This window comes from Ostrea edulis, chromosome 1, assembly GCF_947568905.1.
Source record: "Ostrea edulis chromosome 1, xbOstEdul1.1, whole genome shotgun sequence".
Lineage (NCBI taxonomy): Eukaryota > Metazoa > Mollusca > Bivalvia > Ostreida > Ostreidae > Ostrea > Ostrea edulis.
The window spans coordinates 25,143,903-25,169,837 of NC_079164.1; the positions used below are offsets into that span (position 1 = coordinate 25,143,903).

Genomic DNA, 25,935 nt, shown 5'->3' on the forward strand with positions numbered 1-25,935 from the left:
TAAAATAGTTCTTCGGATTTTCAAATAAAAAAAGTGAGGCGAGAGGGCGAAATTATTTTACAAATATTATTTTTCATTTTGGAGATAAAATTTTTGAGGCGAGCGAATACAAGAAATATAAATATTTTTAATTGAATAAAGTGCAAGGTGAAAATAACGAACAGTGATCAATCTCATAACTCCTACAAGCAATACAAAATAGATAGTTGGGCAAACACGGACCCCTGGACACACCAGAGGTGGGATCAGGTGCCTAGGAGGAGTAAGCATTCCCTGTTGACCGGTCACACCCGCCGTGAGCCCCATATCCTGATCAGGTAAACGGAGTTATCCGCAGTCAAAATCAGTGTGCCAAGAACGGCTTAATAATCGGTATGAAACACGTCAGACAGCATTTGACCCCATGCGAGGTCGTATTGACGAACTAGATCGTTATAACGACCATAGAATTTGCGAAATGCTGTCTTCAATCGAGACTGTTGAAATCCCTGTACCATCAACTTGTTTGTCAATAGCTTACCTCGATTTAAAAACTGACTATACCCAGAACAAGCTCTTGCATATCGAATCAGTTGAGATATATAAACACCATATGCAGGTGATAATGGAATATTGCTACATAAATGTGGGAAGTTGACGATGGAGAAGCTGAAATCATCCCGTTTGTCATACAGTTGAGTTGTCAGTTTGCCGTTAATGTCTACTTTCAATAAAATATCTAAAGTATGAAGCAGAAGTGGACGACTCTGTGGTGTCCCTTATTTCGAGCTCACAGGGATATATCAAATCGACATATGGATGTTATCATTGTTAATAGACAAAACGTCATTTCATGCAGGGCCCTAATAATATTCAAAGATACATTGGTATGCAAATTTGTGAAAAAGGAATCCTGAAGCATATTTATGAGAGACTGGTGCAAATTTAAATTACTGCTGTTTGACACACACTCATCCACTCAAACACAACAGAGTGCAACTAAATCCCATTGTAATTGGGGATATAAAATGGATAACTGGTACAAAATGTGGTACACGTAAATATTATTCGTAAAGGATTATGAATTTGACATTGATGTCTAGGAAATCGGGGGTCTTAGAAGCGTTTTCAACACATTTGATAGAAGTGTTCCACATTTTTCAAAAATAGAAATCTATAGAATGTAAAACAAATAATGTCTCTTCAGTGATGCTCAACCGAAATGTTTGAAATCCGAAATAACTATGAAGTTTTAGAGCTAAATATAGCCAAAACCAGCGTGCCAAAAAAGTGGAGCCAAATTCGTCCAAGGATAAGAGCTATGCATGAGGGAGATAATCTTTAATTTTGAAATGAATTTCTAAATTTTATAACAGCAATTGTTCATAATAACAAAGATGATGACATACAGACAAAGTGACATGACCCCAAAATCTATAGGCGTCTTCCTCTTATTGCAAATTATTTCTGTACAAAATTTGAAAACTACGATAAAAACTGTTTGACTTATCGTGTCACAAAGAAAATGTTGACGGACAGACAATGTGATTACTATAGGGCTTCCCTCATTTCATGCGGGACCCTAAAATTTAGGTGCATTTTTTTATGCACTGATAAAATTATTTGGATCATTGCAGGATCGTGATCAGTATTGTATATGTATATAATGGTATCTATTGAATACTACATGTATCTGTTTTGAGAGTAAGACATGTGCTTTGCGAAAAGCAAGTTTTAAAAAGACAACTGAAGTAAATTGCTAAAACAAAATGTGTATAATCTAAACTTATAATTTAACAAATTTTGCCAATAAACACCGAAACACTTGCACTTTTAATATTGTTCCATATGTGAGGTGAAATCCGTAAGCTATAAATAGAATCTTACTTGATTAGTAAATGTAAAATTAATTAAAAACCTACTTTCGTTTTCGATAAACAACCTTGCAAGATCGTAAATACCGAGTTAGCGGAACTCTCTTGTAAAGAAGTCAGGAAAAGCGTGTCGATCTTGGGCATTTTTTGGTTATTCAAAACATGGCATCGGAAAACGATTTAACCTCCATGTGCTTTTCACAGTTAAAAGCATTTTTAAATGAAAGGTGTGTAAAAACGTCTGGATACAGGAAAAATGAACTGATGAATTTAGCTTGCGAAGCTGTCTTCTCAGCTTTGGGAATTTCCTGGCTGACAGCAGTGGAAAAAAAATCCACCACATTTTCTTTAAAATCTATCATTTGTGGATATTTCTGCGTATTTTGTTTCTTTCTTGAATCATTACTACAGTCTAATACAATACAATGATAGTACACCATTGTTAAAATAGGATGAATCGATCACGAAAGAAGTTGCAGAACTGGTATTATTTACCAACATGCCCAAATCCACGCATACTCTGGGTCTCGCGAGACTTTGAAAGAGAAAAGTAAACCTTAAAAGACGGAAAAAGTAGTCGCGATCTTGCGTATAGGCCTGTCCGAAAATGTGAGTTATCTTTCCGTGGTCCGGAACGTAGTGTGCTTGCGTAATTTCGTTTCAGACTCTCGGGTACATGTAGTATATTCGGGAAGCGTCATTATCAACACTACGGACAACAGTGCAAAATGCCGTATTCTCTTTCGAGAGGCATAGCCTTCATCAACTTCTCTTCGCAAGCATTCATATTTTGATTCTGGAAAACGTGTAAATGCCGGAGTCGGTGACGGTTTATGCTTCGACCGACGTTTCGACTCAAATGTGCCTGGATTTACGCAATAGACAACTTGTTTCAAACATTTAGCAGTAATGCACAAAACTGTCACAAGGAAATCAACACTTACTTGCTTTTAATCCATTTTCAACATGTCCCCTGTCCCGGGTTTACGTTAACTGGTCTTGGGAGCTGTCACAATAGGGGACCAGTTAAGAGAAAGCAGGCTGACGTAAACATAGTTGTGATTTAAACCGGAAACGAATTGTTGACGCCCAACCGCCCGCCCGCATCACCAAACCAATAGCCAAGTTCAACTTCGTTGCATCTCGGCTAAAAATACAGTAAGGTCATTTCAGTAAATATATTTATTATATTTTTCAAAGAAAGTAGGTACAGTTTCTAAAGTCATCTGGCCCAAAATATCGATGATTTCACTTGGAGCTCAAACCCTGGCATTCAAATAAGGAATAGGTTAGCAAACCCAAAATTCGCTCAGTTTGATCAGCAAAATGATTTGTGTCATATGACGAGAGCTGGAAGTTGGCATAAAATTGCAAAAATTCCATTTTCAATGAAAATATCCACAAATTCAGGTGGTTTTCCTAATAGAAAACATACAGCGCATGCGTCGAGCAAATTCATATTCAAGCATGTTTTTCATCTTAAAATAATACACAATATATATCATTTTGCTCGACAAAAGCGCACATCTTTTCCTGAGCAATAATAATCTGTATGATATTTGACAGTTTTCAGGCTTATTTTGAGAAAAAGGCGGGAAATGTCTTATTCATGATGTCATAATGCTATCCACTTAGGAATATCATTCTGATTTTGTTGACATAGTATACCTGGCATATATTTTACTTTCTTAAAACGCTGATTAAGGTTAATTCCAGACACATTTAATAGAGAGAAAAAATTTGGGCCTTTTTATGTATACAATCGTACCTTGTTCTTAGCAACTAATTCCTCATCTGCAGCATTGGCAATATTAATTGATTTGAACCTACCTAAAGTTATCATGCAGATATACAATCATTTTTGGGAGTATTTTGCTATTATATAGGCCTAGTGTTTACTTCATCCACACTTGCATACAACTGGAGCTTCTGAATATGCATACCTAGATATGTATGACTATTTTGGTAGCCAAACTTTTATCACAGCGTCTCAAGATCAAAGCGCACAGACCGACAAAATTAGTACAGAATTGAAAAATATTTCTGCCAGACAGATTTAAACAAGTGTGATTTTTTATGTCAAGCTTCAAGACCCGATATAGTATACTATTTGAGGACATACAGGGATCAGATGAGAAGACTATGTTTTACAGTGATTCCGAACAAAGGTACATTTACTTTACTGTTTAATGAGATTGTTGTTCCATATCACAGAACTCAAACATATACCATTAAGAGCTGTGGGTGAGACCAAGATGTCTGTGGGTGAGACCAAGATGTCTGTGGGTGAGACCAAGATGTCTGCGAATTATAGACGAGTTCCTCCTTGTCCTTATGAGACTTCGACTTCTCATAGAAGATATGAGCGACAAATTTCAAATCACCAGATCGACATGTGCACCGTTCATTAACACTTGGATTTACTTTTTATCAGTGGATCTTTCTTATATCTTGGCCTGACAAAGAAACAAATAATAGAACAATGCCAACAGATTTTCAAGTGCAATACCTAAACTGCCGTGCTATTATTGACTATGTATAATTTTTTACAGAAACTCCACAATCTCTTTCTAACAAGTCCCTCATGATTTCACACTACAAATCACATTCGACATGGAAAGCACTTCTAGTGAGTTATTACATTCGTCTCAGACTTTTGGGGGTGGCAGTATTAGTGATAACAGTTGTTTAAGAAATGTGGAAATATAGATTATCTAGAGGCTGGAGATCAAATTATGGTTGACAAAGACTTTTTGATTTCTGATTTAACAACCCCAAAAGGTGTTGAAATTATCATACCACCATTCAAACGCAATCGAAAATTTAGTAGACGAGAAAAGGAGGAAAAACGTCGAATTGCAAATTTGATAATTCACGTAGAAAGAGCCAATGAGCGTGTGAAAAACTTTCGAATTTTACAAAGAACAATGCCTATTACCTTGTTTAAAGTTACTAGTAAAACATTCAAACTTTGTGCTGCTCTCTGAAATCTACAATCTCCTCTGGTTCTCAGATGATGGGAATACATTATTTTGAGGTTCATGTATGGCTTTTCAAACAATTTTAAGATAATTGTGTATCATTTTCAATCAGCAGTACAATATACGTTTTCTTTGGTTACCTCAATGAATGCCATTGCATCAATTTTGAGAAATATGTAAAACTTATACGGTACCAATTTTGATGCACCAGATGCGCATTGCGACAGATAATGTCTCTTCAGTGATGCTCAAGCCGAAATATTGGAAATGCGAAATAACAAGAAACTTGTGACAACGTAAAAGAAAAACAAAGTACCAAAGACTGTAGTCAAATTCGTCTAAGGATCAGAGCTATGCATGAGGGAAATAATCCTTAATTTTGAAATTAATTTCTAAATTTCATCACAGCAATTAAATATGCATCCGTATTTTCAAAGTAGTAACGAAGTAAATATGTATATATATTAGGAAACTTCAATACTTTGGGTGATTATATACAAATATTTTCAATGAAATAGATTGTGTTCTACTATATCATCATGTATCACAGAAAGGATGAATCCAATATATAATTAGTTCAAATGTGATAAATCTGCTATTATCAAACAAACACTGGTTTTTTGTTTTTTGTTTTGGTATTTATTTGATTTGCAACAAGAAGTAGGGATAAAATACGTAAAATAATGAAATTGAAAATATGTTTGGGTTTCTTTTTAATTTGCATTCATTCAGTCTTTATTGTACAGACATTTTGATCCTCGAACTCGAGATGAAAACAGCTCTGGAATTATTGCATATTTGTAAACCTTCTCTAATTTGATAACTACTTCATTCCAGAATATATCATCTTAATAAATTCTTCCAACTAAGTGGTCAATCAAAGTCCAAACATAATCACACCATTTTCTACCAGATATAGGGATAAAATATGTAAAATAATGAAATTGAAAATATGTTTGGGTTTCTTTTTAATTTGCATTCATTCAGTCTTTATTGTACAGACATTTTTTGATCCTCGAACTCGAGATGAAAACAGCTCTGGAATTATTGCATATTTGTAAACCTTCTCTAATTTGATAACTACTTCATTCCAGAATATATCATCTTAATAAATTCTTCCAACTAAGTGGTCAATCAAAGTCCAAACATAATCACACCATTTTCTACCAGATATAGGGATAAAATATGTAAAATAATGAAATTGAAAATATGTTTGGGTTTCTTTTTAATTTGCATTCATTCAGTCTTTATTGTACAGACATTTTTTGATCCTCGAACTCGAGATGAAAACAGCTCTGGAATTATTGCATATTTGTACACCTTCTCTAATTTGATAACTACTTCATTCCAGAATATATCATCTTAATAAATTCTTCCAACTAAGTGGTCAATCAAAGTCCAAACATAATCACACCATTTTCTACCAGATATAGGGATAAAATAATGAAATTGAAAATATGTTTGGGTTTCTTTTTAATTTGCATTCATTCAGTCTTTATTGTACAGACATTTTGATCCTCGAACTCGAGAAGAAAACAGCTCTGGAATTATTGCATATTTGTACACCTTCTCTAATTTGATAACTACTTCATTCCATATATATCATCTTAATAAATTCTTTCAACTAAGTGGTCAATCAAAGTCCAAACATAATCACACCATTTTCTACCAGATATAGCTAACTGGCCCTGAATTTGGTAGTAATAATTTTGATTTCTTTTTAGAGTTACTTTACCATCCAACAATTCACAATGAAATCTTTCTGTGATACAGCTTCTGATGTGATAAGAGTTCTATATTTGTAGGGGCATTTTATTTCAAGAGTCCCAAAAGAGTCCGCGCAGTGTGGAGAATGGACAAGTCCATCTGGACTGGTACCAAGATAAGGATAACTTGGCTGAGTAGGGAGACCACACTCTTCTACATGCAGTGAAGGATGGTGGGGTTTTTTTTGGGGGGGGGCGTTTGGCGCAATATAAATACATGCGTCTTGCTGCAGCCTAATGAGTAAATCCCTAGTGGGTAGCATCTGATTTGAAAGCAATGTAATTCATGATGGATTTCACTATATTTTCAACATTTTGTTGGTCGGGTAACATTCACGAGCTATACTTGTCTTCCTGAATAGGGATTGTTTGCAGAAATGTCGCATTTGGATTGTGTTGACGCAATTTTTCAGTAAATTGTATCTTATCAATGTCAAGTAGTTTAGGACCTAATTTGCTTGCGTCTTTTTTGCAGATTTGTGGTGCCCAAAGTCTTTAATTGTTCTTTTTGTATCATGTGCAAAACTAGGAGGTGTTTATTTTACAGATGTCTAACGTGGTCTGAGCATGTTGAAATTTTATCAAAAAAACTTGCAAGCAAAATAGGTGTTTTATCTAGATTACGTTCATTCTTGTCAATTATTACTGAAAATTTTTAATACAATTGTTTTTCCTCATTTTAACTACTGTTGTTCTGTTTGGGGCAATATGAAAAACAAGAACTGTCGTTTCAAATTATGCAAAGCGAGCTGCTAGAGTAATTTTGAATAGAAATTTTTATACACCTAAAACAGAAATGATGCAGCAACTTAGATGGATGCCTCTGTCGGATTACTTTGCATTTAGAGATACCGGTATCATTCTTGTCTTCAAAGTTTTACATGGTCTAACCCCCGATTGTTTAGATTTTTTCAGTATGTTCATGAAATTAGCAGTAGATCTACCAAATCAAGTCAAAGTAATTCATTATATATCCAGTGAGCAAAGACACAATATTTTCGAAGATTTTTACAATTTACGGTTCACAGTTATTGAATAATATGCCAGAATTTTCAAAATATTACCCAATATTGGAAACCTTTAAATCCGCTTATCTTAGTTTTTTTTTTCATTCGAGAAATTAAAAACATATCGATTTGTTTTTGATTATTTTCGACGGTTTTATTTTTAATTTATCTATTTATTCATTTTCAGTTTTAAATATGTAGATAGCATACATGTATGTATGCATTCAACATACCTTCATATACTATTTTATATCGCATCTGTATATTACTGCAGTCTGTATACATGTTTTTCAGGACCACGATGTAAACTAGTTTTAAGGTGGATCAATCCTCATGTGACTTATCAATATTAATGGTTAAAAGTGCAAAAACTGTATTAATTTCCTTTCAATATAGTTAATTTTAATCAATAAACAAAGAAAATGTGTATGTTGCCACGTTTTTAAAAATGTCAGACATACAAATATTAACATCAGAAAATCACACATTTTCATTATACAGAATAGTTAAAATAGATAAAAACTTGTTGAAATGACGAATTTTATATGCCAGCAGTTTAAAGAAAATGTTAATTCATAAATATGTATAAATTAATTGTGGATATTGGGGAAATCATGTATAATAGACATGCAGTAGAAGAAATACTAGCATAGGAGTTATTGCCCTTGATAACATTTTTTTAATTAAAGAATTAATTATCTATGGAAAATGTAAACTTTTTCAGTATCAATAGATTACCAATTTTTTTTTTATTTTATGCAGTGATTAAAATTCCTCTGAAAGATATATTTCTATCATGAGCAAAGTTTAATTTAATAAAGATATTTGCAAAAACCAATGAAATCAAATGAGGATTGATCAACCTTAAAATCAATTGTGCTATCCTGTTTAAATACTGGACATTATTATAATTATTACACCGTGCCACTACGTCCTGACCTTATTAGGCTACTTGCTACTGATGATCAACTAACCATCGGTCAAATTTTTATGAATTTGCTTCATTGCTTGTTTTCTATTATCTACGCCAAAATTCTCATAGACATGTCCTTCCCTGAAACACAAACGAACATATGGCTTTTCCAACCCGCATCTATTCATACAACTTCTGTTTTGATACGGTAAATGCAGCCCAAAACAGAGTACGTTGGAGAGTTGTGGTTGTGGCCCTATGCTCCCCACGGAGCGAAGAGGAATAAGTAAGTCCATGCGTAATCACACATCTCAAGGGTCTTGAAGGGGGCTAAAAACGAACAAAAGAGGGTAGGTACAGATATGTCAAAAGCAAGAAGGGGATTAAAACTTATGTACCCCCTCCCAAGAGTAAATATGAGAGTGACACGTACCCCCTAGGACTACACATATAAAAAATCATTTATATTAATCGAACATACATATTCAATAAATGAAAGTTGATTTTGTTATTAGATTACTTAGTTTTCTGCATTTTAAATATATCAGTTACATACCCGGCGGCACGTGTGCAATTTGCGGAGTGGACACGGCCAGTTACTTTGGACTGAGTTACCCAAACATTGTATGTAATAAGGTTTATTTTTGATAGTCCGTTGGTAATAATGGGACATCTTTAGCCCTGATAAAACAATGAGAGCATTCCTCATTTACAGCATGATATTGAAGATCATCCACGTGCAGATCCTCGTAAAAAACCCGAGCTTAGAGCTAACGAGTTGTCATAATTTTTCGGGAATCGGTAGTTCTGTTCTGAATTAGTGTACTAAATAATTGTACATGTCGTTGTTGGAGATATTTGGAAATAAGTGAAAGTCCGACTTCCAATTCGATTTTAAAGATTCTGGATCAGGTAAAATTTCACTGAGGGGAGTCATTAACTTTTCAAAACGCCGAATACCACCACTTATAGCATCTGACACACTTTTTTTTTGTTAAGAAAAATCACACCCCTGACTCGTTCAAGGAGTCCTTGTTTGTTTCCACTGGCCATTTCCTTATCTTCTCCAAGAAAAGATTTTGACTGTTTGATAGACCATTTTTTAATTTCAGCATCCATATTCGATATGAAACTCAAATAAGCACACTAATTGTTAGAATACAAAGAGTGATAACTCGCATTATCGGACAGGCCTACCGCAAAAATGAGAGTACAGTGGCGGACACGCTCTAGCGGATCGAAGTCAGTTTTATTTTAATAACAACTTAAGATAATATGATATGAAGTAAATCCGTTGTTTATCAATGCTTGATTTTGATCTTGCAGAAGAAATCGGTTTCGGTAATTTTTGAAATGATATGTTCCTGTTCGTTTTTTTCAATCCGATTTTAGTCTTGAATCAGCTTATGGAAATTTCCAGAACGAAGCGCAAGAGGCATTACATCACTATAGACGCTTTGGCCTTTCCGGCAAACCGAGAAGTTGCGATTGGTTTACAACATGATCAGCATAAAATTGTATAGGTGTTCATTTTTTTTTTTTTTTTTTTTTGCTGTTTTCCGCCACACTCAACACTGTTTGATATACATTGTAATTATGATAGTTTTGAATGGGCCTATAATTATCATTTATGAAGATTTATAATTATATTACTTCAACAAAGGACACCAACTCCCGAGACCAATAATCTGACACATCGATAAATATTTAAATACAATATTCATCTAATATTTTCGATATTCTTAATTTTCCCCCGTGATTATAGAAGTCACTGTTACGACTATTTGTAATAATTTATAAACAGTTACTGATATGTATACAAACACATAGATAAACACAATAAAAACATTTCGCGCGGATATCCGGGTTAGAATAGGTCCTCAGTATCCCTTGCTTGTCGTAAAAGGTGACTAAATGGGACGGTCCTTCGGATGAGACCGCAAAAACTGAGGCCCCGTGAAACAGCAGCTGTGGCACGATAAATATCCCTTCCTGCTCAATGGCCATAAGCGCCAAGCATAGGCCTCAGTTTTGCAGCCCTTCACCGGCATTGGTGACGTCTCCATATGAGCGAAATATTCTCGAGCGAGACGTGATACAATCATATACAATCAATCAAAATAGTTTTATTTTGGTTGAACATGTTTTGTGATGACACATACATGCAAGGTGAAGATAACGAACAGTGATCAATCTCATAACTCCTACAAGCAATACAAAATAGATAGTTGGGCAAACACGGACATGTATCTTGCAAGCAAGTAATAACTCGAAAAATGTTCAATATGTCAGATATTGAATGGTCCGGGGGCTGTTCTGGAAAGTTTGCGCCTTATAACTTTTAAAGTTAAAACATTTTACCGAAATTAGGTTTTACACTACATGACAATGTCCAAGAAATCAGGCCACTGTTTACAATGTACCAGTTTTCTGTTTGTCATTCATATATAGAGGATCAATGGCATATGAAATGAGTTGCCGGTTTTAATATTTCCCCGAGTCTTGGCGAGGGAAATATTTAAATCTGGCAACGAAGTTCCTAAATTTCATATGCCATACATAATATAAGTACTAGTGTTAGATTCTATTTATCACACAACTATCAATAAACGCATATTTTAGTTATTTTCCATTCCATGTGATTGTTTCCATTTCGAGGTCAGCCTAGCCTTAATGTACCGTCTGAAAAATGTCCCTGAGCGCAAGAAATACGATCTAAAGATAAACACTTCAACGTGATAGCTAAATTGAAATTTTAATCCTAAAATCTTAATATTAAGTCATGTCATCATACTACAAGAACAAATGAAACGGGAATATCTATGATAGACTTGAATAATGTTTGTAATAAAACTAGAAAGTTGACAATTTAGTATCTACATGTATGTCAGCACGCGCAATTTTCCGTTTTTCACGTTGTTATTGTTTGACGTCATTTGCTCCGTCACGGTTTAAGGAATAAAACTTAAGTCTGTCGCTTGAAATTTCTGTTTCAAAGTCAATGCCGTGCCGCTTATTTTAATTTCATAAAAACAAACTCCTCTGGGAACAACTTTGGCTACAATTGCATGCCCTTTACCGTCAATTTTAACATAGTCGCCAACTTCAAAGGATGCCATGTTGCTCTGTTTATGTGGCGCATGAATACATGTGATTCACCTACAGGATTAACCTGTGCTACGAGTTCAGAAGAAACTACGTGTATTCATAATACTGCCCTTAAATTGTCGCACTGGACAAACACTACCATTACAATCACTTTCGCAATACTGAGTTTCAAATTTTGATATTAAGAACGACCGTTCATTTTGTCTTTGGTCAACTATTCCGCATGATGGAATACAATTGCATTCTTAAAATCATTTGAAGAGCGATCATTTAAGTTACATAAGGAACATTTGATATGGAGCTTCAGGTAAATTTCTAATAATGAAGTTTTATTTACTGTACATGTATACGATATACATAAATATAACATAACTATTGCATGCAATTATTCAAAAATTGTTCTTAAATTCATTTAAATTAAAAATACCGTCCATTCAACTCATGTGCACAACAATTCAAACACGCATTATGAAAAAAGTTCTTCCTGTATGTAATATCATTTAGTTGTGATTTCCCGCGCTTGCGCGGGGTTTCATCTAGTTAATATGTACATGTATATTTTACGAAGAAAATTCATGTTGCCCCATTTAGTAGCCTGTTACGACTTCTATCCCGGGATCCCCACTGTCTTTTCTGACTTCCCCCTTGCTGTCATGAAATTCTGATCGCTCTCACTACACTAAAGCTTATACTGTGTATGACACCATGTCACAAGATGGCGATTTAAATGTTTTGTGAAATTATTTGTATCGATCGATTTGTTTGTCTAACATCGTAGCCCCAGAGTCTTTTGTTCATTATGTGTTGAAATAATTTGTTTGAAAATCATGTTTTTATCCAGATTTATATATTTTTTGCCTTTTTGGCATATAAACTTATTGTATATCATCATATCTTTTATAATTAAATCAATTCGTACTGATTTGAGAAACTATTTCTGGGTGTAGTGAGCCACCTTAATTTTAATTTCCTTTTTGTATCTGTGACAATATCGTGTAGATCCGTTGAAAAAGAGGATAGGTCGGGAATCCAAACTAGCGAAGCATGTGTATATCAGCCACAGGGTTTTGTCTGAAAAGAATGTTCCCTGTCCCTGATGCGCAAGATTAAGTTACTCAAGAGGACAGTGATATGTAAATGAAGCATTATATTATCATAGTTTTACATAATGTGCTGTATACATTAATTTTTCAAATATTAATAACTTTTAAGAAAATGCTCTTGTTAGAAATGTTAATAGTTTCTATTATGATACATACAGTGTATTTACTCCTGTATATATGTTTTTTTTTTTTTTACTTATGACCCAAGTATTGTATGTACATATAGGATGATGTGGAGAAGAGGATCAATATTTTTAAAATATCTATTTTAAGGTTGATTGACTCTTCTTTAACGTCCATATCGTTCAATCAATCAAGTATTTATATAACCATCTGTAATGACCTCAGATCAAAACTATTTGCCTTTAATTTTTGAAATTTTTAAAATCATTTTTTAAAGAAAATTGAATTTCATTATTTTTTAATTGTATATTTGCGAACTTCCAATTATATCTGTTGGTATCTTTTTGTTTACTATATCGGATTTGAAATACAATGAAACATAATTTGAAATACAACAAAACAATATTTTACATGGAAGTCATCATACATTTTTAATTATTTCTGAAAAAAGTGGTTTTATGACATCAAAATTTCTTTTAAAATGTCGATTAAATATGTACCAAAATCTTTAAATACAAAATGCATATTTACATTAATGATATGCATAATTCAAATTGAAAAAAAAAATGAATTTGAGTCATATAATAGTATAGTGTTGAAAAGTCGTAAGATTTGGGGAAAGTTTTTTTATTTCAAGCTTACTTGAATTTTTTAGAATTCACATTTGATTAACTCCACTTCTGGCATATGTAGTCGCACAGTAAGTTTGAAGTTTCTCCTTCACAGCTGTTAATATTTTCGTGAGGAGCAAAGATAGGGGTTTGGTAGAGCACTTACTGGATTCAGCAATGTATCTCTGTGTGTAAGGATCTATGTGAATTAGGAATCCAGTATAGGTACAGTAAGTCATATCAATAGCATTAAAACCTATGACTTTGCAACACTATACTGTACACGACCATTCCTCACGATAAATTAAAGTGTCCGTGAAGCCGTTTTCAAAGTGTTTCTTTAAATATTGTTTATATAATAAAGAACAGAAAAAAAACAAGTCTGATCACTCAGTGCTTTTTAATATGCGAGTTATTGCACGAAATATCAAAATATTGCTAATCCACACCTTTACGATAACGAAAACGGGCTCTACCGGAAGTGACGCCAACTAACATCATTGGCGCCATTCTCAATGCAAAATTGGTGGAGCTCGGTAGTGATTATAACATCGAAATGGCTAGTAAGAATAAAGGACGGATGTGCGTTGTGGCAGGTTGTAGCAAAAGACAAGCAGATGGAGTTTCGGTGCATATTTTCCCAAAAGATCAGCGTCAGCGAGCAGCCTGGGTTCGTTTTGTAAAGCTAACAAGGGCAGACTGGCCTGGGCCATCGCAGTACACAGTGATTTGTAGCGAACATTTTAACGAGGATTGCTACGAGGCCCGTTTTTCGCTGATGAAAGACTTCGGCATTCCTGCGAATAAGTGTCTTCGTAAGGGATCTGTGCCATCGATATATCCTAAGCGGAAGAGGGATGAACTCAACGACGCCTTTCTTCAGTCTCCTCAGCTCACGACCCCCCCCGCCCGAACGAAGAGCATATGCAAAGCGCGCAAAAAACATGGTAATTTTCTTTTCTGTTCTTCGTTGTTGTTGTTTTTTTAATCAAACACACTCAGAAGTATTATTCCCACAGCGATGCAGGTTTCAACTTAATAACTTTATAAACAATGTACATGTCTAGCTGAAAGTAGCCGATGTCTAATGCAATCATTTCCATTTACCATATGAAACAATATAAATCAATGTACAGTAACATGTTAAATACAAAGATGTCCTTTATTTTGACTTCATGAATTGCTGGACTTCACGCATCAGTGAGGCGAGACAGTGACACAGAAGTGCAGTGGGTACAATGCACCTGTCTCATAAGCAAATAGCATACCTATCTGATTATTTGTTGAATCTCATCTTCGTAATTAATTACTAATTTACTATACTTGCAAAAATTTGAGTGTAGGTAAATTTTTAGCTAAGGATCTATATGAGTTGCTTGTCAATTCATTATTCCTTTATTTAGACTATGGTACTCAGTAAAACATTTTTTTTTTTATCAGGCAAAAAAAATTGAGATGGGATGCATGCTTATGTTTTCTACGTTTCTTGCTTCATTGTTGCTTTCATGCTCAGATTGAGGATTCGGGGGGGGGGGGGGGGGGGGGTCCAGACCCCCACCCAGAATTTCCTAGACTTAGTACTGCATTTCCTCAAGCCTCAAGGATGTGGTTACACTTGTAACAATTGTTGCATTGGTTCATTATAGATACTGACAGAGTTGCTGTGTGACAACAATACAGAAATACCAGTAGAGGAAGACCTACAAGAGCATGTTGAGAGTCATCAAGCACCCATTCAGGTATTCCTGTTTACATAAATCAATTTAAACCAGGGTTTAAACTTAACACCTGTTCACTCACCAAATGCAAGTGAAATTTGGGTTGAGCGAGTACAATTGAAATCTTGGTAACCCACATGGCCAGTACAGTTTCTTCTCAAAAAAGTATTTTATATCGGGTTCGGTATTGTGATAATCCATATTCATAAATACATTTTCCAAAATGATGCTTTAGAAATTTAACCAGTCCCATCGGACTGACTAAAACAGATGAATGTCAGTCCGCCAGACGTTTAACCAATCACAGACTGACGAGCATATATGTTAATTCCGAGCCCTGTCCATGGTTCGAGGAAAGTGAGGTTGGGATGCTTTGCTTGATGTTGATATGGAATGAACACTGATAAACATATATATATATATATTAATATTGATAGTGAGACTATTTTACATTATTTGAGTTGGTGGGCTACAAAATTCTTCGGTGGGTTCCGAAATAGCAAAATCCCGGAGCCCGCGTGACTAATGGTATAATTCTTAAAGTTTAAACTCTGTAGGAGAATTTCACAAATAACAATTTCCACATATTTCTATAACAATTGATTGGAAATGGTTATAGATCATGTTTGAAAATTGTCAAAACAGAAATCTGTTTTCAAATGTAGGTTAATAAATCAAACATTTCTGAAACAGTAAAACTAGTTAAAATTGTTTAAAAAGTGTTAGCATTTGCATATTCTACAGAATACTCAATATTTATATCTATTTTAGGAAGAGAGTAGCATATCAATGGCCTGTCAGACAGAAGAACCTAGGAAACGCAGTGTTAAGATCCAAGTGGCTGCAAAGAATAAAGAGAAAGGTCAAATTTAATGTTTACAGACAATAATATTATATCAGTGAATTGATTCTATGTACAGTTAATGTTTATTCATGTTTTTGTTACAATTAAAAAAAACCAGAAACACGATAAAAAGTTTTAGATAAAATAGAAATTTTAATACAAATCAATTCTCTCCTGTTTGTATTTTGTTACTCAAAAAAAAGTCACTTTTTACAATTGGGCAGATTGTTAATGGCCATTTTACTCTCCAGGGCTGCAAGTTAATCTCCAACCACGTGTTCGCAGCATTGGTGTACAATTTAATGGCAGGGATGACTTGCCCACTCCACAAGTACCACCAGCAGCAGTTCCTGTCCTGGATTTGTCAAGTGGGGGAGAGTCAATAGAGGAAGTAGGGAGTGAGGCTGCCTCACTGTATGAACCATCTAGTGGCTGTGCCAGTTCAGATGATTCTCATATCCATAATAATAAGTAAGCTCTATTTTGCATTCTGTGAGAATTCAAGTGTTTAGTTGAGGGGGGAAAATTAGCATTCTAAGTAAATTCAGATTGAAGTTGTAGAAATTTAAAAAAAAAAATTGATTATGTAATTCTGAACTATTTTCTATTAAAACAAAACAACATTATATATCTATTGTTGAAAAAAGTGTCTGAAAAATCCTATCAGTTGAAGTACTAAGGAAAACCTAAGCTATATAATCAGTTTAATTTGAAATGTTTTAGCAATGAAAAGCCCTACAACCCACTGGATGAAGAAAAGTTTATAGTGTCCAGATCAAAGTTGTTGGAGCTATTCAGTAGCTGCAAGAGGTGCCATAGACACGCCACAGCCACTGTTCATCAGGTGATAGGGACGATGGCCAGGATTAGTGCAGAGTGTGAATTCTGTGGATTTACTTGGCAATGGAGTAGCCAGCCCTCCCTTGGAAACATTCCTGTAGGAAACCTCGGATTATCTGCCAGCATTCTGTTCTCTGGAGCCCTTGCTGCTAAAGTTCTGCGGGTTCTGCAGTTTATGGGAGTTGCAACCATAACAAGTAGAACATTTTATTCCCACCGGGCATCTGTGCTGTTTCCTGTCATTGCTCGTGTGTGGAACAGACACCAGGAGACGTATGCCAGGCAAGCGGTGGAACGAGGGGAGCCACTGATTGTTGGTGGAGATGGGCGAGCTGACTCCCTTGGTCACTGTGCCAAGTTTGGCTCCTACAGCACTATTGACCTTGAAAAAGGAATTGTGATTGACATCCAGCTAGTTCAGGTATTTGCATAAATGAATGAAAGGAAAGATTTGACATTAACTAGTCTTTATTTATGATATTTAAACATCTATTTTAAGAAGTTTATTTTGAAAGTTGTATTTGTGATTTCAAGTTCTTGATGTTGTGTGTGAGATGTGGTTTACTTTTTCTCCTTATTTATATTGTTATACAATTTTGTAGAGTAATGAAGTGAAAAATAGTAATGGTATGGAGAAAAGAGGTCTCGAGCGTGCTGTTGACTGGGTAAAAAATAACGATCTGGAGATAGGGACGATCGTGACTGACCGCCATCTACAAATCCAGAAGTGGATCAGGGAAAATTTACCCGAGACCACTCATTACTATGATGTGTGGCATGTTGCTAAAGGTAATATTTTTAATTGTTCACTCTGATTTATGCTCGCAACATTTGCAGACATTTACTAGACACATAGCTATGCATGCTTAATTATTTGAAGTTTGGAGAGAACTGTAGAAAATATGCATTGAGAATTATCTGAGTTTGTCCTGTTTATTCAATGTAGGTTTAAAGAAAAAAGTCCTGGCTGCCGCCAAACAGAGTGAATGTGGACAGCTATCGAAGTGGAGCAGGAGCCTGACAAATCACCTATATTGGGTAGCAGCCTCTACACCTAATGGGGATGGGGACTTGATGTGGGCAAAGTGGGAATCCGTTGAAAACCATGTTCACAACAAGCATGAGGGACACAATGAGCTATTCCCATCGTGTGCCCATGGCATGCTTTATGGCGACGAACGAAAGAAGAAGTGGATAAAACCAGGTAGAACCACTTGTTAAAATTTTAGATCACCAAAGTTTACTCGAATGACCTATTGCAATTGGTCTGCGGTCGTCGTCCTTCGTCATGCGTTAACAATTGAACATTTTTTACTTTTTGATGTCTACCATGCCAATTCTTTTCAACTTTGGTATGTAGCATTTTTGGAACAAGGTGGACATAAATTGTAAATTTAAGGATTCCTGCACTCCTGGAGTCTAAGGGGCAGGACAAAAACTGCCCAAATTTGACAAATTTTCTTTATATCCACATGTGTGTGAGAAAAACTAAATACATAGTAATGTAGAACAGGAAAGCCTCTACCAAAATTTTAACTTTCATGATCCCCAGGGTAGGGGTTCTGACTCCAGGACAAGACCAAATTTGGTATAGAGTTTTAAACATTCAAAAGACATCCTCTTTCATGCTATTGATACTAAATTGCAAATAACAGATATTTAGAATGATTGGGTAGCCCATTAAGTTGTAAATTTGATGATCCCTAGGTCAGGGGTTCAGGTCCTAAGGTGGGGCCATATAGTGAAAATGTATTAAATATTGGGAAATCTCCTCTACTCCCATATACATTCGCGAAAAACTAATTGCATGATTTTAACGTCTATGAAAATCTCTAACTTGTGAAGTTTATGACTCCTGGCGCTTTGGTGGGGTCAATATGGACACGCAGTGAAAATGTATTAAATCTTAGAAATTTTTCTTCTTCTACTTCCATACAGAACTGAGAAACACTAAAGGCATGATTATGATGTCCATAAAGCTTTCTACCTGTATTGTGAAATTCATGGGTTCAGGCACCCCGTATGGGCTATGATCCTTAGGTGCCCCATTAAGGCCTGTGGGCCTCTTGTTCTTTACATAGGTCTGTTGATAATTAAACATTTTCTTTTGTTAGCATATTATGGTTTTTATAAAAGTGTTGAGCCTTATTAAAAACTGCGAATGTTTATTGATTTCATTTTTACTAATTTTTTCTTATATCATTTTCAAAAAGGATCAAAAGCAAGTGAGAAGATTAGTGACATCATCTTGTCCAATCAGATGAAAAGGGACATTCCCAAGCTATCCCCATTGTACCAGACATCACAGATAGAGGCATTCCATAGTACTGTCAACCACTTTGCCCCCAAAATGGTGGCCTTCTCTTACTATGGCATGTACTGCAGGTATGTTTATGCTTCAGAAATTTCATGAATGTTCAATAACCCATGCTGCTTGTATATTTTATGCAAGGCCAAATAAAATCAATTGATAGATCAACAACCCCTACCGCCCCTCAAAAAAAGGGAGTCACCTCGATATTTTTTTTATTTTCGCAAAATTTACAATTTCAAACAAACTTGCTTCCCAGTGACATGAGTGAATGATTAAAGTCACAGAATGTTGGTTTTGTATCTTCTACCAAGGATTCTTTGAATTTTAACTTGATTAACACTGTGATGTCGTTTGTCATTAATTTTTTTCTCTCTCGGGAAATATATATATATAAATAAAATCCTTCCATATTTTTTGTGCTCCTGTATGATAATCTACTAATTAAGTTGAATTGACCAAAGCATGTTTAAGATAAGTAATTTTATAGCAATATTGTTTTAAGGTTGATCGTTGCTGCTCTTCATTTCAATGAAAATACGTCAAGAGTGCAGGCTGCTACAAAGGAAGGGAACATGCAGTTCAAGATCAGCTTTCCCAAGTTTAAGCATGGAGAGTACAGTGTGCGAAAGAGAACTGTAGATTCAACATATGGTACTACAACAATACTCCTTTCCTCTCCTCTTTTTCTCTCTTCCTCTCTTGACTAATGGGAATGCCTAAATAAAGTCTATATATATATATATATATATATATATATATATACCAATAAAATAGAAACAGTATAAAGAATTTAAAAATTTTTATTTGAATTTATGGAAAACAATGAGCACCTAGAAGAGTAGAAATTAAGATTCTCATATGACACAGTTATTGCATATTGACTTCATTTCAGGGTATGTAACTTCATTGATGACTGAGACATTCGCATCCATGGAAGCTTCAGTTGATGCTACATCACCCCATCAACCACCTGTCTCCTGCTTGCCAGAAATACAACCACCACCACTTTGCAGTAACTTTGTGCATCCTGAAAAAAGTGAGGCAGTGCAGCATTTCAGATCTCGTTTTAGGAGGAAAGAGACACCAGTATAGAAGAGAAGTGTGATGAACATGTGCAATGAACAAAACTTTATCACGTCCATCATGTATATAGTTGTGTAGTATATTGCATATGTAAATAACTTAGTATTAGATTGCTTTATTTTTAGTGTCATAGTATGTAGCTATAGTGTAAATAATTCCCCTTGTATAGTCATTAAAGACATGGAAACATGTAAGCAGGGCCCACGTCCCATTCCTGGGTGCAGGATTTATTTTGTAGCTGATGCTTTCATTGATTTAAATTATTCTAATTAAAAAATAGATATCTTTACAGATATTTTTTATTTTTAGTGTTCTTTTTCTTGCTTATGTTTTTAACTTTTGTATAATATTATAAATATTTTTTTCATCATGAGAAATATTGCTTTTTTTAAACTTTTTAAAAAATGTTTTACTTTGAGTCAAATTATGCTTACTCATTCTGGGTCTTGATATCCGTGATACTCCTCTGAGCTGAATGTCTCACGGATCTTTGTTACTGCACAGGAGGGGAGGGGGACTCGAACACTCTTTCCTAAGTAGCCCCAACACCAACGAGCTAGTTGACGATATGCGGTATATCTGTTTCTCCTATGATAAAAATGTATAAATTGTTACACAACTGAATACACCACTTTTGTTGAATTCCTAATAATTATTGATAATAAAACATCATTCTTACTCATTCATGCTGTTCTGTATATCTCCATACTGAGAACGATACTGGTAGTATGCAGTCTCCAGGACAAAGACGTCTAGACAAACAGTCTGGAATCCAGGATGTCTTGTAATGCAGGTTAAATCATCACTATAAGACTCAATTTTCTCGACAATCTGTGGAATTTCAGAGCAGCATTTGCTTTCTAATGCTGTGGGCATGGGTGTGCATGATCCACAATTGCACCTAAAATTGTAATTGCATTATCAACATGTATTACTGAATCATTAGTTAATGAAGTATTTGCTATGAATTAATTTCCTGAAGACAAATAGAAAAGCAGGTAAAATATTACATGGCAGCTTAATTACATGATTACCAGGTGCAGCACTCTCTTTATTTAGCAATTTCCTTGATGTCAATACAACACATTGTAAACAAAAAAATAATTCTTAAACTGATCCTTCAGTATTTTGATTGTTGAGGATTATTTTAAAAGTTGTTGAGCAACATTTATCCAATCATCAGAATAAAATAAAAGTTAACAAGGATCAAAATAATAATGGATTGGCGATCGAATTCCAAATTGTAAAGTCATCATACTTATCCACGGGGTTTTGACACAGTATGAGCAAATGGGTACTATTATACTATAATATATACCCATTTCCTCATATTTTGTCAAAACCCTGTTATCTACATGTATGTTTCAACGCACACAGGGTAGTGGACAGTTAACAACACAGAAGAAATTTTCTTTTCATTAACATTCTTAAAATGATTGACTTTTTGTTATGAACTCTAATCAGGACAGTGTTGTGGTCACTTCAAAGTAAAAACACGTTCAAAAATTGTCATGCGACTTCTTGGCTACGCCACTACACTTAACAAATTCAATTTAATCTAGCTTAATCAAGCTATTATAATTACGTTTATAATGAGAGCTAAATGAAGAAACTGTGCTGGACCTGATCAATGGCCAAACGTTTTCAATAGCGTGGATACAATTATTTTTTTTCTACACGCATAAGCTGTGAAGTTATAAAGTTTATAGATATATTTTATCAATTTAATTACATGGGTAACAAATAAAAGATAGGGAAAGTTGTACCAATCTGTATTTTCTAGTCTGTGCTGGTCGTCGACTTCGTCTTCGCTTGAACCATCCGATTCGCTAAGATCAGTCGCTTCAGGTTCAAACCGATATGGGACTATGTCCTGCTGATGTTCCTCGTGTTCTTCTTCGAAGGATGATATCTCAAATGACATGTGTAGGTCAATATCCGACGAAGAATCCGAGGTTACGCTGTTATCGTTTACAGTTGCCATTTCAAAGCTGATGTAAAGTGACGTCACGCAAGTATTTTGCTAATAATAGTACAACCGGAAGTTGCCTTGATTGGTTTTAATCAGGTGCGAAAATCGACAACTTTGAACGGGAATAATTTCCTTATCGCCGCTATATTGACTGTAAAATTTTGGGATATTGACTTTCGTGTTATTCTACACCAATTAATCAAAACTTTGACTTTGACTTCACGGACTCTTTAAAGACTAGACTTTTTGACATCATAGACAGTTGCTTCTTCAACAAAAACGGAAAACAGAAATATTCATATCTAGTGATGAGTCATTCAAAAACTTACTTTGTTAAACACCACTCTGATTCCACGCACAAGTACTCTGAAGTTGAAATAAAAAATATGCTAGAGTTCCTCATTGACAATATCTTTGTGGTCTTTGGTGATCAGGTCTTCCAACAGTCTGTTGGAATTCCCATGGGCACGAAATGCCACGAATTGTGCTCCTTTGTTAGCTGACCTGTTTTTATATTCATATGAAGCAGAATTTATTCAAAAACTTCTACGTGAGAAGGAAAAATCTCTCGCTGTGACCTTCAATTCGACTTTTAGATATATCGATGACGTTTTGTCTATTAACAATGATAGCTTGCATTCATATGTCGATTTGATATATCCCTGTGAACTCGAAATAAAGGACACCACAGAGTCGTCCACTTCTGCTTCATACTTAGATATTTTATTGAAAGTAGACATTAACGGCAAACTAACAACTCAACTCTATGACAAACGGGATGATTTCAGCTTCTCCATCAACTTCCCACATTTATGTAGCAATATTCCATTATCACCTGCATATGGTGTTTATATATCTCATCTGATTCGATATGCAAGAGCTTGTTCTGGGTATAGTCAGTTTTTAAATAGAGGTAAGTTACTGACAAACAAGTTGATGGTACAGGGATTTCAACAGTCTCGATTGAAGTCAGCATTTCGCAAATTCTATGGTCGTTATAACGATCTAGTTCGTCAATACAACCTCGCATTGGGTCAAATGCTGTCTGACGTGTTTCATACCGATTGTTAAGCCGTTCTTGGCACACTGATTTTGACTGCGGATAACTCCATTTACCTGATCAGGATATGGGGCTCACGGCGGGTGTGACCGGTGAACAGGGGATGCTTACTCCTCCTAGGCACCTGATCCCACCTCTGGTGTGTCCAGGGGTCCGTGTTTGCCCAACTATCTATTTTGTATTGCTTGTAGGAGTTATGAGATTGATCACTGTTCGTTATCTTCACCTTGCATTCATTCGACCCATTGACTGGAATATTAAATGTGTCTAAAACTGAAGCATGGTTTTGAAGAATTTCATTTTTTGAAAGGGCAGTTGGAGTATAAGTACGATTACCAAATGTGGAATTATAATGTCAAATTCGTTTAAAATACAGTTGATAATAAGCCTTACAAACACAGACAATTTTGTTACTATAGCTTTGTCAGCTGGAACCAAAACACATTCGTCATGTAACCTATCTAATTCTTTTATCACTTCTGGTTTCCTCGTTTGTTTTTAACCCATTCTGACAATGTATCAAGTTCTTTTTCATATTTAGCCTATCGCCTTTGACAGAATTCATATTAAAAATGAAGTTCTGTCGCCACAGCATCTTTTTCTGGCATGTTACTACATGTAATTCCCTTAGAAATAATTCCTTTTGCATCTTCAACACTGTCTACTAAACATGTAATTATATAATCACATGGTATAATATTATCCCCTCCCTTTTCCATAACAAGGGGTCATGATGGGAAACTGGGGCATGGATCTGCCAAAGCTATGGCATGCAATTTGTTTCTATTAATTGTCGGAATTCAAAACTTGAACCTATCGGTGAATGTCCTGTAGGTAAGCCAGCAATGTCACTCATATTGGACCCGGGTTAATTCTTCCTAGGCCAGTAGGGAAAATTATATGCCAGGTCCATCTTTCCGGGGGTATGTCTATCCCGGGCACGTTTTTCCGGGGGGAAATTCTATGCTACAACACCGGTTCTACAGTGAAACAAGTTTATAATCAAGGTCAAAGTCACTGGAGACACGAGATTGTAAATCACTGGAGACACCAGATTGTAGGTCACAACACCCTTTTATCATTTCTGAAAATCCCATGTCTATCAGTCAATACCAGAATTATGTTCAAAGTCAGAGTCACTCGATCATGAAACCAAATGGTAGATCCCATCATCCTTTTATTACTTCAGAAGAGCCAATCTCTTTATTAGACCTAACTCTTACGTAATACAAAGTTTATAATCTAAGGTCAAGGGAGTTAGTTTACCTTATTACTACTTTGCAGATCATCGTTTCTGAAGGTCCCATATCTCTATATCAATTCCAGTTCTAAAATTATGAGTTTGTATGTTCAAGGTCAGTGGAGTGATTTGTCCTTGAATAAATACCAATTCGTAGATCCCCATCATCCTTTCTGAAGATCCCATATCTATAAGACATGGTTCTTGAGTAATGCCTATTTTATGTTCTAAAGTCAGGTCAAGGTCACAGGATCTTGATACTAGTTTGTAGGTCCTGTCATCCCATTTCACTATTAGTTCCGGTTTTAAGTTATAACAGTTTTCATGTTCATGGTCAGAACTTTCAACAACCGGTTACGGAGAACGGTCTCGCACAGGTTTAGGCGCAAGAAAGAAGATCCATTGGTTGATTGATTTTTGTTTTACAGTGTACGTCCCTCTCGAGAATATTTCACTCATATGGAAACGTCTCTTCCGAAGGACCGTCCCATTTAGTGAGGACCCACACGGAACGGACGGGCTGGTAATATTAAAAGATATTATATATATATGGTGAAACTTGCAATAGATTGTTTGCTTATCTTTATATAGAAAGAGGTCATTTCAAATGATAAAAGTCCTCTGGGGATCCGGGTTAGAATATGTCCCCTTGCTTGTCGTAAGAGGCGACTAAATGGGACGGTCCTTCGGACGAGACCGCAAAATTCGAGTTCTCGTATGACACGATAAAGATCCCTCCCTGCTCAATGACAATAAGCGCCGAACATAGGCCTAAATTTTGCAGCCCTTCACCGCCAGTGGTGACGCGTCTCCATGATTGAAATATTCTCCAGAGGGACGTTAAACTTTATTTAATCAATCAGATGATAATATAGGGCTATTGAACTTATATTGGTGAATTATATTGGCACGAGTTGGCTGTGAAAATGCACGAGCTTGCGAGTGCATTTTGACAGCCAACCATAGGCGCCCGGGTCAAGGATATTGCACTATAACCTATATGTAAACAATGGAGGAAATTCGAACCACGAATAAATATTTCTCTCTGATCTATGGTGTCTCTTTATACATTTTTTCATGTTCCAGGAAGCTTAAATACACGTATCATTATCACAAAACACTAATTTATCCACGTTTTTTAAAAATGTCTTATCCCACTGCTTCATAATATATAACAAGGCTTGCAACTCAATCTACCCCTTTCCGTACCCCATGACAGATATTTGTCGATTAAAAGTTATTTACACTGCTTACCAGCCAGTTTCTGGGCCCCATTCACTCCCAGTAATTCTTCTTTAATAATTAAAATCCTCTAATAACAGCTGTCTATCCGTTGTATATTTTTAATAATTTTTTTCTGTCCAGAGTCATCTCATTCAAATCTCTAATCACGGAAGTG

At 35.4% G+C, this 25,935-nt stretch overlaps 1 protein-coding gene and 1 pseudogene across 1 annotated transcript; one reads left to right on the plus strand and one right to left on the minus strand.

Moving 5' to 3' along the window:
- The first annotated feature begins 13,859 nt into the window (after positions 1–13,859).
- LOC125663772 (uncharacterized) lies at positions 13,860–20,947 on the plus strand (annotated as a pseudogene).
- On the minus strand, positions 20,699–22,638 carry LOC125652792 (P2X purinoceptor 7-like). Its single transcript, XM_056153130.1, has 3 exons — positions 22,031–22,638; positions 20,944–21,165; positions 20,699–20,852 (listed from the first exon to the last, which is right to left on the minus strand). Exons 1-3 carry the CDS (start codon positions 22,246–22,248, stop codon positions 20,699–20,701), a joined length of 594 nt encoding a protein of 197 aa, XP_056009105.1. The 5' UTR covers positions 22,249–22,638.
- Positions 22,639–25,935: the final 3,297 nt, after the last annotated feature.